At 46.1% G+C, this 14,754-nt stretch overlaps 1 protein-coding gene across 6 annotated transcripts in view; it reads left to right on the plus strand.

The window, feature by feature from the left end:
* The window catches only part of LOC138182479 (latrophilin Cirl), a 362,516-nt gene that overhangs the window by 132,903 nt on the left and 214,859 nt on the right, over nucleotides 1-14,754 (plus strand). For all 6 annotated transcript variants that reach the window (XM_069118383.1, XM_069118380.1, XM_069118385.1 and 3 more), the window contains one exon: nucleotides 902-1,024. In XM_069118383.1, the coding sequence (XP_068974484.1) occupies nucleotides 928-1,024 (97 nt within the window). In that variant the 5' untranslated portion in view covers nucleotides 902-927. The remainder of the gene's footprint in view (nucleotides 1-901; nucleotides 1,025-14,754) is intronic.

Consider the following 14,754-nt stretch of genomic DNA (forward strand, 5'->3'; position numbering starts at 1 on the left):
TCCTCTTCGACCGCATTTATTCCGTTCGTTTTCTCTGAATTAAGCTGATCTATACCGTTTCACGGACAACAGCGTTGCAACTTTCTTTCCATCGTATATAGGCTACGCTTCGCAGCGGTTGTTGTCGATTTTGGAAAATGGAGTCGATAATAGGAGAACGAGAGAGAACGCTGTACGTCCGTGAAATTTGTCGCTCGAACGCTTTAGCCAAAGTTTCGTGTAAGCGTAGTAGTGGGAAACCCATTTTCACGTAAAAAAAATCCACGCGACGAGACGCCGTCATCGTTACGAATTTCAGCGGCGATAGGAGAGCAGGTGCGTTAGCTGGATTAGGCGCGAAATCGCACGGATAACATGTTTTCCTTCGGTAATGCCGCGCGACAAAGGGATTTCGCGAGAATGCGACTGACATCGAGCTTAAAGCTCGGTGGAAAAAAAAGCGGGCGCGATGTGTGTGTGGGACGCGCGTAAACACGCAGCGCGTTATCCGAGCAGATGGGCGCGATCATCCTCGATGGATCGAGGGAATTTAGGGAAGCCTCCGCGCGTTTATCCAGCTTATCGATTCTGATCTCACGCATGAAATACTAAATGAATATTTCAGGAAATACGAAACATAAAATTAAGAAGATTATAATTTCCAACTAAACGATTCGAAGCTTAAAACTTGAAATTCTAAGAGCTAAAAGTTTGGAATTCGAACACGCCTTTGACACGCTCTTTATTCGTTAAACCTACGAGACACGAATTTGACCCCTGAATCGTACCACCGACCAGTCCAGATGTTTCTACGCGAAAAATGTTCGGGCGTAATGAAAAATCGCGTTGCCGTGCGGTCGGTGTAACGCTCGCGGTAGCAATTACTCTCACCCTCTAACGATGCCGGTTGTTTTGTTTGCAGGCGTAGTCGGAGCTCGGAACTTCACGATGGAGTGCCGCAAGGGTCGACGGAAAGGTCTACTCAGTGGCCTGGTGTTTGCGTGGCTCCTAACCAGCGGTTGTACCGTCGCGGCGCGAAATATAGGTGAGTGCCAAGGTATTTACGATTTCAGCGCGCGCCGATTCCAAACCGGCGACCTGTCCACAGGCTCTCGGTCTCTGTCCTTGTGCCAATTAAGGCTCCTCACGGAGGAACGCGCGCGAATATTTACGCGTTGCACGTGAGCGAGACCGTGTTCACCGAGTCCCTGAAAAATTACAGCTTTCGAGTCGAACGTGAGTTTCGACTGGCTAACGACGAAAAGCCTGTGGCCAGAGTCGAGGGAAAAGGCAATCGACGCTTTTGCTTTGTTGCGTACGGATAATTGGTGAGAAGAAAATACTTTCTGCTAGTCCAGATACCATATCGTATAGCTTTTTGATTCTTGTCAATGTTGAGTATTGGACGATTCGAACAATCGCCGTTGTTTTTGGTTTTTAAACGTATTTACAAAGTTCGCAACTATTCTCGGATTAACTTTGCGTTTTATTAGTGTATATAAAATATTTATTGTTTGCTAGAAACTATGTTTGAGTAACGAATTATCGTACTTTGGACATGCAGAAGAAAATTTCGTCTAAATTCAAAGTGGAAAGAACAGATATAAAATATCAAAGGAAATATAGCGTAATTTCGCTTCTCTTTGACTTGTCAAAAGATTAGCTTCTCCGATTCTCAGCAATTAGGTATCGTCACGTTTAAAAAATATTCCATCCGCAATCGCTTATTTAACTTTCAATAAAACGAGTTTCGGATCGTATCGAAATCAATCCGTCCGATTCTCGACGAGTGGATGCCACGCAAAAATAGTTATCGTCGAATGTGGATACACGAGTGGAAGGTCGCGCAACAACGCGGACGCGGGCGGGGGTGGGTTTTGAAGCGGTGGTTTTGCTGGTAGCAAAGGGGGGACGACGCAGATCGACGCACTGCATATCCGGTCGAGCGAAACCGCAGCACAGCGGCCGCGCTTACGGGTTGACCGTTGAAACATTTATCGGAAAGCAAACACGGTGTGTTTAATAACAAGGATGGAGGTAGTCGGTTGAGATGTGTACACTGGCCGGCCTGTTACATTTTACTATCGCCGGTGAGGATCGTCCCTTCAACCCCCTCGAAAGACCCTTAGGAAACGGACCAGCGGGTTGACATCGGTCGTAGCTACTTAGAAGACCAGTTCTGTGTACGAAACACGCCATGCCACATTGAGAATTAACTCGTCTGTTAATCGATTTAGGAGAAACCGCGTGTGAAGTGATATCGTTGCGGGAAGAATCGGCGAGGGTGTGTTTGTCGGAGCCGTGGTGCAATTAGAGAACAAACACGCGTTACGGGGTTAACTGTGGTTAAATATTTGGAAGAATATCGCGACAGACGATTGGCTGGATAGTAGAGACAAGCAGGAAGAATTGTAATTTCAATTGTAATTTGTGGGAAATATCGGGGCGCGTTTTATCGTTTTCTGGTTTATCCTAATATTGTTTTAATAGAGCAGATGTTTTCTGTTATCAAACCGATATAAAACGTTTCATATTCTTTCGTGAATTATTAGTTGCGACACGCAACGCACGCGGTTCGTATTCCATGCACGAGTCCACAGGTAAAAAGGGTGGAGATTTGGTTGGTTGCGCAACCAAGCCGAAGTTTCGGAACGCGTGCTGCACACACGTCGAAACCGAGCATTAACGAGCGGCAGTCTCGAGAGCGATTTCGAGTTGCGAGGGGTCGAATAAGGAGCAAACCAGGGTTAGGGACGAGAGAACAGTTTCTCTCTATTCCTTCGAGTTATCACACACTTCGGTGCACCTAATCCGCGCGTAACCATAGTCACTGTATTTCCACTGTTTTGCCCTTCGTTCTCCTTCGACGTCGTATCGCGGATCTCACCCTTCGAACGCTCGAACGAGAACTCGTTCTCGTCCATTCCGTTCGCTCACCGACGCACACGGAAACTCGCGCGATAGATAAATCAAAATCTGCGGCATTGTGCGGCGTGCGGTCGACGGCTCAGACGGCTTTGGCAACGTCTTTGATTTCGCCATGAAACGGAAATAACGCTCGGGGAAAAATGGCAAGGGGTAGATAAAGAGCTAAAAATGGGCATGACGTGATCGTTTCGAACAACGCACGTTTCTATCTTCCATTTATTCACGACACTACACGATTCAATTGGTTGTGCGATTCTGAAAACTGTTCACATATTATTTCAACGAGGATGCCTGAAATACCGATATTGCTTCATCGAAATATTATGTTTCGTCTCTATATTTTTTATACAATAAATCCATAAACATTCGTGATCAACATACCTATAATATGACGACGAAGAAACGTTGAAAGGAAATGTACGAATATAAAGGGCGAGTATAAAAATCATGATATACAAAAAGTATTCCTTTCGAGTAGACTATATATGTGCAGAAACTGAATCGATGTATTATTTACTCGTATTTAAACATTTCCGTAAAACGTAGAAGACGTTGAGGAAAGATGTTTCGGAGATCTACGAACTCGTACGACCGCCTTTACCGACCGAAACGGTACCTTCCAGTTGTTCCTCGATCAATATCGCAAAGTGTTCTTCGAAAGTTCCAGGGAAGCCAAACAACAAACACGCGGTCCAGATAAGCCACCTTTAAATTCGTGCCAAACTCCGCATCAACCCATCGTGTTCGATTCAAAGCGTCGCGGCGATAAGGAATACATACAACTGTGGCGTTCGTCGACGTCGTAGTTGAGAGATGTTCCGTGCAGCTGGTAGCGGAAGTGCGCCAGCTCAACGTCGCGTCGTTCACCAGCAACCGGCCAAACAACCTCGTTCCGTCTCAACCGACAACCACCCGCGCTTCTGTTTTCCCACCTCTTTCTCTCTGGCTTTTCCAGCTAACCCGGGAAACCGTAACTTGCCGCGAACCCTCGCGTCTAAGATTTGTGGTACATCGGCAACACACGGTGGCCCCAATTTACTGCGCATTACGCCGCTTTTCCAGGTTGTTTCTCCTCCACAAGAGTTTCCGTTCTTCCAGCTTTTCACCCTCTTCCCGTTCTCTCTGATCCGTTATCCTGCACTCGATCGGTTTTTCGCTATTGGTCCGCGAACGCTGTTTCTACGGCGAACCAAAGTTCCTTGTTAAACTTCTTCCACTTTCGAGTTTCTGCCGCGGAACATAGTTCCACGGTATTGGAAAATTGTATTAAAAAATTAGATGGCTTTTTCGTTTTCGAATCGATCACATTTCTAGATAATTATCGCGCGGTGTCCAAGTTAATTTCGAAGTCGTTTGGGAACGCGTTCGCAGTTTTATAAAAGAGCTCGTATAGCGATCAAACGGCTCATATTATGGGAATTCACCGATAATTTTAATTACCTACAATTTTCCATCGATGTAATAGTAGTTGAGATAATTTGATTCAATTGATAGGCATTCGTTTAATTGGACTCTAACTAAAATTTCATTCCAATAAATGGAATTTTACTGTATTGCGAATCGAAAAGTATAGTAGCGTTACGGTGATGGAACGTTTTTCGAATTCGTTAATCTACCTTGGTAATTTTTCTACTTTCACCGGAAGGCTGCAATATAGATAGCGTATTTCTTTTCCTGCTCACAGTGCGATGCATATGGTAGCTGGAAGTTCAACCACGTAACAATGGGCAGCCGACGACGAGGCTCGTTGAAAGCCGCTTCAACGTGACTAATCTAATTTCCAATCATGCGCGAGCTGTTGCTGCGAGCACAGTTCGCTAGCTGTCTCTTCTTTCTTCTTCTCTGTGTGCCCTTCGGCGTGTTTTCGTCGAGTTCATTGAGTTCTATGCGATTAGTCGTTCAGACGGTAACGACCTGTCTGAGGAGCAAATTTAACTGGTCACTGACATTCGCCTAGCGGTTTGACTTGTAATTATAAAAAGAAACTGCATTAATATCGCGCGGTATTGCAATTACACGATTTAATCCGTTTTTTGATTGTTTTATTTTCGAATTTAATCGAAATCTCTCTATTTCGTAACGACGCTTTTATAGTTTCGTAAACGATATATCACATTATTTGCACGTTGTTAATCTCTTTTTACGAGGACAAAGAAGGATAATTAAAGAGAACTGTCTCTTCCATGTTAGCAATTGGGACCGTAAATTCCTTCTGCGGTTGTATCTATAAAATCTTTATTACGGTATACATAATTACAAGGTATAAAGGAACGATAGTTTCCTATGAGTTTACTAGGATGAGCAGGTTTCGATGCCGCAAAAATCTCTTAGTCCGATAGAAAGCGACCGAATAAAAATTCCGTATACCAAACTACCCCTTTCTCACTTTAAACTTCTTTCTCACTACGGTGCTGTTCTCTCTATCGCTTCTTCCGGTTCCCACCGGCGTGCAACTTCGTTCTCTTGCTGCTCGCGTTTTCCAATTCGCGCCGAATGGATCGGTCGCGCGGAAAATAAGAGATTGCCGTGATCTTCGCGTCTCTCGTTGTCGTGCTACCTATGGTTGAAAGAAGCGAGCAAGAAGATCGGCCAGCAGGAAGGAGGAAACCGGAGGAGGGGTGAGAGAGGACCGGAGAGAAAAGTAGAAGCGAGTCTTTCAGCCGGAATTCCGGGACGTGGCGGTGGTTCCATGACGAGTAGAAGGAGGACTTTTAATTCCCGTGACGTTTACTTCCGGCGTACGTGACCCAGTTCGCTCGCTAGGCGCCTCAAAAATTGCATCCAACCTTGGCTCTATCTCTACGTCAACCTGTTCTCTATTCGCGCTGGATCACCTCCTCTCCGGCTGGTTTTTGACCGTAATTGAAAATCTTCGCCCTTCTTTGGTTGCCCATCGTCGCTCTTTCTTCTTTCAACCCGCGTTTTTTCAGCTCTGCCGTGGCCGCCCCCGGTGCCGACATTTGCATAGAGCAGTCGTTGAGCGGCGCGCTCAACGCTGGATTATCGTTTCCTTTTTATCGGGGTCGTGGCATAGTTCGCGCCACGTTAGCCTGCTCAGTTAGAGAAATTGTTTCCTCCCTGAAGGCTGAAGCGTCGACTCGACCCAGCCCGTTACGCGAAACCGAGGCTATCTCGTTCGCCAACGACTTATATTCTCGTTGAAACGGGAAGCGACTAAGTAATTAACGATATCGTGTTCGGTAATGTTACGTTTAAAACTTTTCTGTATTCTACACAAGTCGGTTCGTCCGTTTTTACGGATGGCGATAGATCGGTCGACGGAGGATTTTCGCTCAGTGATTTCGTTTTCATGGATGATTTGCAGAAGTACCACCTTTAATTTTATGGAATGTAAGGGAGCAACCTGTCGACGATCGTACGAATGCACGTGCGAGCGGAAGATGGATCTGGCGTTCCTCGAGAACGGAGCTACCAGTGTCTCTCGAACGGGGCACCCATCAGTTTCACTGCTTACGACGGCGTCGCGCCCCGTCCCGGATTCCGCGACGTAATCGATTTCCGATTTCTTAGTGGCAGCAATTTTTCAACGTTCCGTGAAAAATAACTCCGGAATAAGCCGTGCTTTCCAGCGTTGCGAGACAGAGGCCTTCTCTCGTCGTTCATTCCCATCGTCGTTGCTCTTACCCTCGTCGTTCTCTGACTTATGAGAAGTTAGCACGAGGCTAGACGCCAGTCCTTGATCCTCGTTCGATCCATAATTTTATCACCGATCGCGGTTCGCTCTATGTTGCAACGATTGATTGCGGTAAACAGACGAAGAGGAACGATCATACAGGGGTGAACTAAGGAGGGTTGGCGTTATCTACTTAATACATACATTACATTCGGCTTTACTTCTTGGCTCGTGTTAACCGCTTCCGAGTGCAAGTTGGCGAGCCCACGATAAAAAGAGGATAATAGGTGGCTTAGGGTGCAGGAGGGGCGACGCGAGAGAGGCACACTCGATGGGAGACAGCCAAGCTGCTTTTCGGCAAAAAGCCGCGGCTAAAGGGTACAGAGACAGAGAACGAACTGGGTGGATGAAGAAACGGTGCTTTATTAAGACGTACGAAATGCGGGGGTGGAACCGTCCACGATAATAAAACGATCTCTCTCTCCGGTGGAACTCGCGCGATCGCTCTATTGTTCCTCGCTAATGCACAGCCCCGTACTAATTCGCTTCGCTTTCTCCCTTTATCTTCTCCTTCTCCCCTCTTCTTCGTCGACGTTTCCCCTGTCACCGCTGCTCTGACTTCTCCGCTTGCACCCGCACTTGACCCGCTTCCGAGCTTCTCTCTGCAACCGATAGAAAACAGTCGACACACTCGAAATCGTTTCCTATTCCGTTCTCTGGCCGGAGGCAACGTAACTCACCCTCCTCGCTTCCACTCCTTATTCGATCTCTGTTCCGCGCTCTCCTCCGGCTTCTTCCGCTTTTTCTTCCTCCTCGTGCTCCTTTTTCCCGATCACGCTCTCGTTAACATTCATACGAACGAGACCTTTTCGCTAAGTCGACTCGCCCCCTCAAAGAGAGAAAAGAGCCTCTCACGGTCTCTGGGGTAACCACCACTCCCTCGGGCCTTTACCCTGCAGGGTTGGCCGACGTGTACAAGCACAATCGCGCCTTCGTGCACAGGCGGCGGATTTTTTCGGGGGTTAAAATCGCGTGAAAGCGGCTCCAGGGTCTCGAATCTGCTTTTAGCAGGCAGTTACTAATAAGCGTACCAATGAAATCGCCTTCGTATCCGAAAGGTATTCCCTCGTGTTACGACGATTCCTTTTATTCGAGTCTCTCGATAGTTGGATGTTTCGTTTTCAAAGAACGCGCTACGCGAAGAGAAAGGATTTTAAAGTGGAAGATTTCGCGGTTGTTTCGGTTGTTCGAAAGGAATAAATATCGGGGAGGTATAAAGTTGCTCCGATAAACCAGTTAAATAGTGCGAAACCTGTCCGCTTAATCGCGCCGTTCAAGTAAACTTCGTGCCTAAAAGGATGAAGCGTGTTGCGTTACAGAAGATTTTTACTATGGCGGAGGCGAGGTGCAGGCGAGAATACCGATATCGATTTTCGTGAAATTCGAGAGAATATCGCGGCGTTAAGGGAAGATTGCCGACGTGACCGACTCGTTTCTCGGCTCGAGTCTATTGATTTTTTAATAAGCGCGTCTTTTTCCCAACCGATCGACGAGATAAAAGAAAAAAATAAAAGAAGGGAAGGAAGAGAAGAAAGGAAAAAAAGAAGGGGGAAGGGGAGAAATAAGAAAGAAAAATGAAAGAAGGCAAGAGAGTGGCTCGGTAGCGGACTAAAACTTCCTGTCGAAGTTTCCCAGGCGCATTAATGCGCGCCAAATTAAACCGAAGTTTCTTCTTCGGCCGGCGAACTCTGTTAAACCGCTTTATAAATTCCTGTCTAGCCCGTAGCTCCTCGCCCTCGCGAACCGTGTAAAACGATCCGACGAAATATTGCGGCTCTGTATCGACGTATCGAGGTCAGACTGACCACCGACGCTGATATACCTTGATTCTTATTTTTTGGTCAACTCCGACCACTCTACTAAGAACGCGGTTTCAACGAGAACGAACATTTCAGAGTCTCTAAAAGGTCGAATTGCTTAAAAAAGACTTCGCTTCGTTAGACTCGATTAAGCGTAGCTTTTTATTTTTTCACGCAGAATTAACGTCAGTTTCGTGAAATCTTTATTTGAAGCTTCGTATGCGTTTTAAGAAGACTCTATTGTGTTTCTGTTTCTGTTGTTCGAGATGACTGCCATTTCAAGTAGAATAACGTCGTTCAAACTTACGATTCCATGTATCTCCTCGGTTCTTGTATTTAGAGAGGATTATCCTGTTTAAAAAGATACTCGATCAAGCCGAAGAAGTGTCTCGTACCTAAAACAGTAAACGCTAACGAACACGTTGTAGCCGCTTCTTCGATGGCTGTCACGGCTCGAGCTGCGGTAATTAAGCGAAATCGAGGCGCCTTCCGTGGAAAATACGAGGATCTTACGTGAGACGAAGGTTCGTGGTTGTACCGTGCGATTCAACAAATAATCCTTATCGGCCGAGTTCAGGGGTATGCGTAAAAAAGCGACACGGCTACCGGTACAGCGGGGGATCAGATTATAAGCCCGTCGCGGTCGCGCGTTACATTAATTTAGCGCGCAAGCTATGTCTCTCTCTCTCTCTCTTTTTCTGGCAGGTTGTTTCTACGTTCGTTCTCTCTCCGGTTCTGGTTGGTATGCGCGGATTACAAGAAGCTCGTGTACGCTTCCTGGCTGCACGCGCCTGCTTTTATAAGTGGACATCCATTCTTTCTTTTTTTTCTTTTTTTCCTTCACTCCCGGCGTCCGGAAATGTTTACAAAGACGAAACGAATGCAGTTACGTCTCTTCTTGAAACGGTAGCTCCGGTCCTCTGGTTATTTTGTTACGAACAGGGGAACGAGTGATATATTCTCTCCGAATGGCATGAAAAGAAAGAATTATGTTTATCGAATGTTTTAGGAATGTTTTACGCTCTGAGCAACCCGCGTAAGATGAGTCGATAAGCATTAGCATTTTAAGTAAGTTTTTATCGGTGTCCCTTATCGTACGAGCTTGGAACTAATGCGAAGGGAAATTTCATAACCCCATGGTATTTCGATGCTTTAACGAGTGTCCCATATAGAAGCAAGGTACGGGCTTGAATCGCGGAAACTGTAAATCACTGGTGCGCAGACTTTTAAAGAACCCTCCTGTGCTTCCGTAATCGACCAACGAATTCGGTATACGGTGGCAATAAAAGGCTACCGTTTCATATCGTGCGCACGCGATAAAGCGCACAAAAGGATCGTTCGAACGCTGTGCTCACCACCGATTTCATATTTCTCGCTGTAAATCCCCGGGCGGAATGCTTGATTCCCTCGTTTCGCGCGGTACCACGTCAAAGCAGAGCAAAGAGCGGAGCGGCAAAATGAAGGTTACGATACTATGGGCGATTCTAGTTTACGAGGGAATCGCTTCGCGTCTCATTTACACCGTACGTGGATCCGGTTAAATTTCGTTCGACGCACGATCGCAATTTTATCGTCTGTTCGCGTTGCAACTAGTCGCCGCCGCCGGCTTGTTTACACGCGCCAATTTCTCCGGCCGATATCTGCAGACGAGCTATTCCACTTCTCCCGCCTGAGAAATTGATTCGCGAACGAACGAGCGCCCACTCCATCAACAATAACAGAACGACGCGAGCACGCGTGCTGGCGACACGCATTTCCGCTAGTAAAGCATCTGGATACATGTTGGCACTCCGTTCGCGGAATTCTCTTAAAGGACGGGAAGGATCGTTATCGAGTGCGACAAATTGCTCTTCGCTTCTCCGCGAAACGAACTTCCAAATGGGTTGTAGCTTCTTGGTGAAACGACCATGGAAAAACGAATGCCTCTGGCTTGGTTTCTACGACCATTACTTCGATTAGAAAGAAAAGCCAACTTGGTTACTTAGGTTTCGTGAAGAGTTACGTTCCGCGTTCTTTCTCAAAATTCTTTACGCGTCTGGAGGTTGTAAGGAAAGAACGCGATAAGACATATTTTCTATTTTTTAGGGCAACAATTTTAAAGTTCACTACTACGATCAACCTCGTATTACGAAGACGACATTTTTGTCTTTATATTTAACTTCTAAGCTGAACGTATATTTTTTCATCACGTTGAAAATTTCGAAATCTCGATAATCGCATCTTTGGCTTTCATAAAACTTTGTCAACTTTCAACGATTATTTCTAAAAGACTCTCGTTTTTAGAGCTAACTCTATCTACTCATCGTGTTTTTCTTCTGCTATATTCGTCTTAAACTGGCGGTTCGCGTAAAAGTTTCCACCGTGTCTGTTTAAATTCATGCAAAGCCAGTCCCATGGTTTTTTACGCTGGTACTACCGCCGAACTCGAAAATACAACAGTTTCCTTTATCGCGCGAAAGTCACCCCCCTAAAAATGTAATGGCAGGCGGTCGCGCGGCTAACTGGCCGATAAAATCGAAATCGTAAAACTACGAAACTTCTTCCTCTCGTGAAATGAACGTTCGTAACGCGACAACGCGCCAGGGAAATTATCTTTTAAACTACCCTCCACGCGAAACTCCACTTTGACCGTGCGCTCGCGTACCACCCGTAACTCTTGCTTAAATTGCGCGTTCCGATTGCACTTTTGCCCTCGACTCGCCTTTTCTCACGCGGACGCGATCGCGACGTGTCGTTAAGCCAACCTCGGCGCGCCCCTGCTTCCGACGCCATCCTCCCTTTTTCGTCGAGGGTAATTTTTATTTGAGCCAGTCAGTTATCGGAATCGTTATCGGGATGCATTAAAAAGTTTGTTACCGCTGTGCCATTGTCGGGCTACGTGGCGCGCATTCCGCGAAAGTTACGTAGCCTTCGGCGCAACTTTAATTAATTTCGTCGCGACGATGGCCGATTGACGCCAGCGTTCCACCAGCTCTCGCCGAACACGGTTAGACTGGATTAAGATTCGATCGTTGCATTCGACGCGTGCCGCGTTTGCCAAGGAACAAGCGTCTCGTATGCGTGAAAATTGTCTTCGACGCTTGAATAAATTGCATTGGGTTCGTTTATGATTTTACGAGATATAAATCGAAGGATGGCGAAGCAGGCTGGTTATAGATTGCGTGCAGCGTTTTATTTGAAACCTATTACGGGCATTATTTTTCAAGCAAATAAAAGAGATTTTCGTTTCCGGAGCATCCATATGGCCATATATTAATTTTCTATCCTCTTCTAAAATACATATTACACGCGGTATAGAGAAGATAATTTTATTAAAATAAACATGCATTGACATTTGCGATTTTTATGAAACGATTCTAACATTGGATATTAGTTTGCTATTTGCTTGTAATCATCGTTGATGAGCGAATGGTGCTATTTCTGGTCAAGTGAGGATTAAAAAACGTTAGAGGCAGTTTTCCGTAATTTGCGTCCGGTTTCTCTAAATATTATCGAAACGATGTTATCGTTTATTTCCTGGGAAACTATCCTATAGAATGTTGTCGTGTATTACGGTTTACGAGCGAAAGCTAAAGAGAATTTATTCGCGCGAAATAACAGAGTTGAAAAATAATAATTGCAGTCGATCGAAACACTGATTTACAACGTAACATGTATCTCGATGAAAGCTTCGTTTCTGTAATAAGAAAAGGAGAGCAGAAAATTTATCATGGATTAACGTGTTAAAGTAAAAACTGCCTTTTTTTAACTTCTTACAGTAGTTAGACAGTAATTACATATCGCCAACTACCAATATACATGTAATTACACTCGTTAGTACCGTTGTTCTTATTTAGACCTTCTTCTTGACGAGATAATTACCAACATCCGATGCAACAAATTATAATCTTACGCGAAATTCATCTGCCGTTCCATAAATCAATACCCGGCACAAGAGGCATTAAAATCGAACTGGTGACTAACCTCTCGGAATACTTGCCACGTACAACACGTAAACCACTGCACATAACGATAGGAGTAGACTAAAAACAATGGAACATACGCGGATAAGGTCGATGGAATCGGGATCGATGGTCGGCTGCAATTAACGCGATAATTGAATTACAGTTAGCCGGTTATCGTTCCACGGTAATTCCACCGTGAGGCGGGGGCTTGGGATATCCGCGTCTCACGCAGCGAGTTCACGGATCGCCGTGATCGCCCAGGCGAATGAGAGAGGATCGCGCGGATTCCAGGCAGTCGGCAGCGAGCAAACGGCGGCCATAACTGACGCAATTAAAGCCGGTTACATTGTTCGAAGGGAGAGAAGAATAAGGGCCGCGTGGCGAACAGAGGCGCAGTGTACACGGTTCCTCTCTTTCGCGTTTCTTCGTACTCGGGTGGAAGGAACGCGCGACACCGAAGAACCGAGCGGAATTGTCGGCTCCTGTTTTCGATCGGCGAAATCGAGAGGGCTGTGCTCGTTCCGTTCCGTTCTCGTCCCACGGAGGCGCGTAATAAATTGCAATTAAACGGACCGGGATCGTTTAAGCGGCGCGACTTTGGAAGATTTCGCGAACACGCGTCTCGACCGCCCCCTTGCCACCACGAGGACCACACAGCGTGTCCGATTAAATTGCGCTGCTGGTCGCGCGTTCGATCGCGAAAGACCTCTTCATTAGAACGATTCAAATTAGCTGCGCGCGTCGACCGACGGTAGCAATAACGGCGCGCGCGACGGTTCGCGATTTTAATTGGCCGGCATTCTTTTTTCGTGCGAGCGCGAACCGCAAAGCTTCTCGCTCTCGACGCGGTTCCTCTTCATCGGCGTTGTTCCTTATCCACCACCGGTGTCTGTTATGTTAATTAAAACCGGTTACGAGCTCTTTCGAGCGGGCGACACGCAACAATGCTCGCTTAAAGCGAACAAATTTAATGCGCCGTGTACACCGTGCGTCGTTCGGCCCCTTCCGTTATTCCCAACTACCGGTAACTAACCGGTAGCCTTCTACGAGTATCCTCCGTATCTGGATTTTAAATATCTACGAGAATTATAAAACTGTCATAGATTATAGGTACCGTATAAACCATATAAACCTTCGAAATCTAAATACTAATTGTCCATATAAACGTAGGTTTCTTTCCGTGTCGTTAGAAACGGCAGCATCGCGAATGCATCGAATACCAGCGGCGAGTGTACGGAGCAGTACTTAAAGAACCATAAAAGTTGTAGTTTGAATTTATGACCGGTCCATCGATCAGCAACCGGTAGCCTCGGGCTTAAGACAATTTCCTGAGAACAGATGTCTCTGTTCCCCGCCCGGTTTCTCCGGCTCTCTTGAAAATCGAACAACGAGAGTACGTCGAACCGGCAAAGTCGAGAAGGCAGAATGTCGAACTGCAACGGGTACGGTACGCATAATTTGCGCGACGTCTCGACTTTCGACGCTTTTAATCCGCCTCGTGTACGGCCTCGCGACGCGTCCGAAAGAAGAAAGAAAGAGAAAGAAGGAGAGAGCGGACGAAATTCGCGCGCACCTTCTCGATACCTTTTCAGGAGACCTCTTCATTATGCGATCCCGATGTTTCCGTGCAATTAAGTCGGCTTGCAGGCAGGTAGGCCCGTTAGTCGGCGCATGTTACGACCGCGTAATAAACGTCCCGCGGAAAAGTTATCGCGTCGCTTCGTTTGAATTTGTGATCTTTTTCAGAATGAGTGCTCCGCCATCCCACCCTTTCTCGTCGCGTTTCTCTGTTAGTTCGACGTTCGCATCGAGGCTCGATCTCTCCTTCTCTCTCCTTTTATCCAGTCGTGATGTCCGATAATAAAAAGGGGGCCGAAATCACGCGCTGTTTAACGACTCGGACCCGCAAGAAGCTCTCGCCGTAAAAGCCTCTAAAATCTTGGCCCATTCCGCGTAAAGAATGTACAAGCGCGTTCTCAATGTAACGAAACCTGTGGCGGACGTTGTTCGCGGAATTTTACTGTACTCGCGTCGTGAGCCTCGATAACGTCGCCTGGATCGTAATTTCCTTGTAGCCGGGATCATTTCAAAGAAGACGAGATAGGGAACTCGAATGATTTTTCATGTTCTTCAACTACTTAAAAAGTAGTGGCCTCTTTCGGATGGAAATTAACCGGCACGAGATATCTAACGTGATTTGATCTTCGATAATTAACATGGAATAGCAAAAGGAAAGGAGATAAGAAGACTTTATTTGTAAAAATACCTAATCTCTTCATATCAAAACGTTGTCAAAACGTTCGACGATGTAATTTTCACGTGATAATCAATGAAAAATATTCTACGGCAAAATATTTCTTCGATAAATACAAAGGAATCTAATTCATTTCAATGAATGGCTCTTCCACGA

This window comes from Bombus flavifrons, chromosome 8, assembly GCF_040668555.2.
Source record: "Bombus flavifrons isolate JBK064 chromosome 8, iyBomFlav1_principal, whole genome shotgun sequence".
Lineage (NCBI taxonomy): Eukaryota > Metazoa > Arthropoda > Insecta > Hymenoptera > Apidae > Bombus > Bombus flavifrons.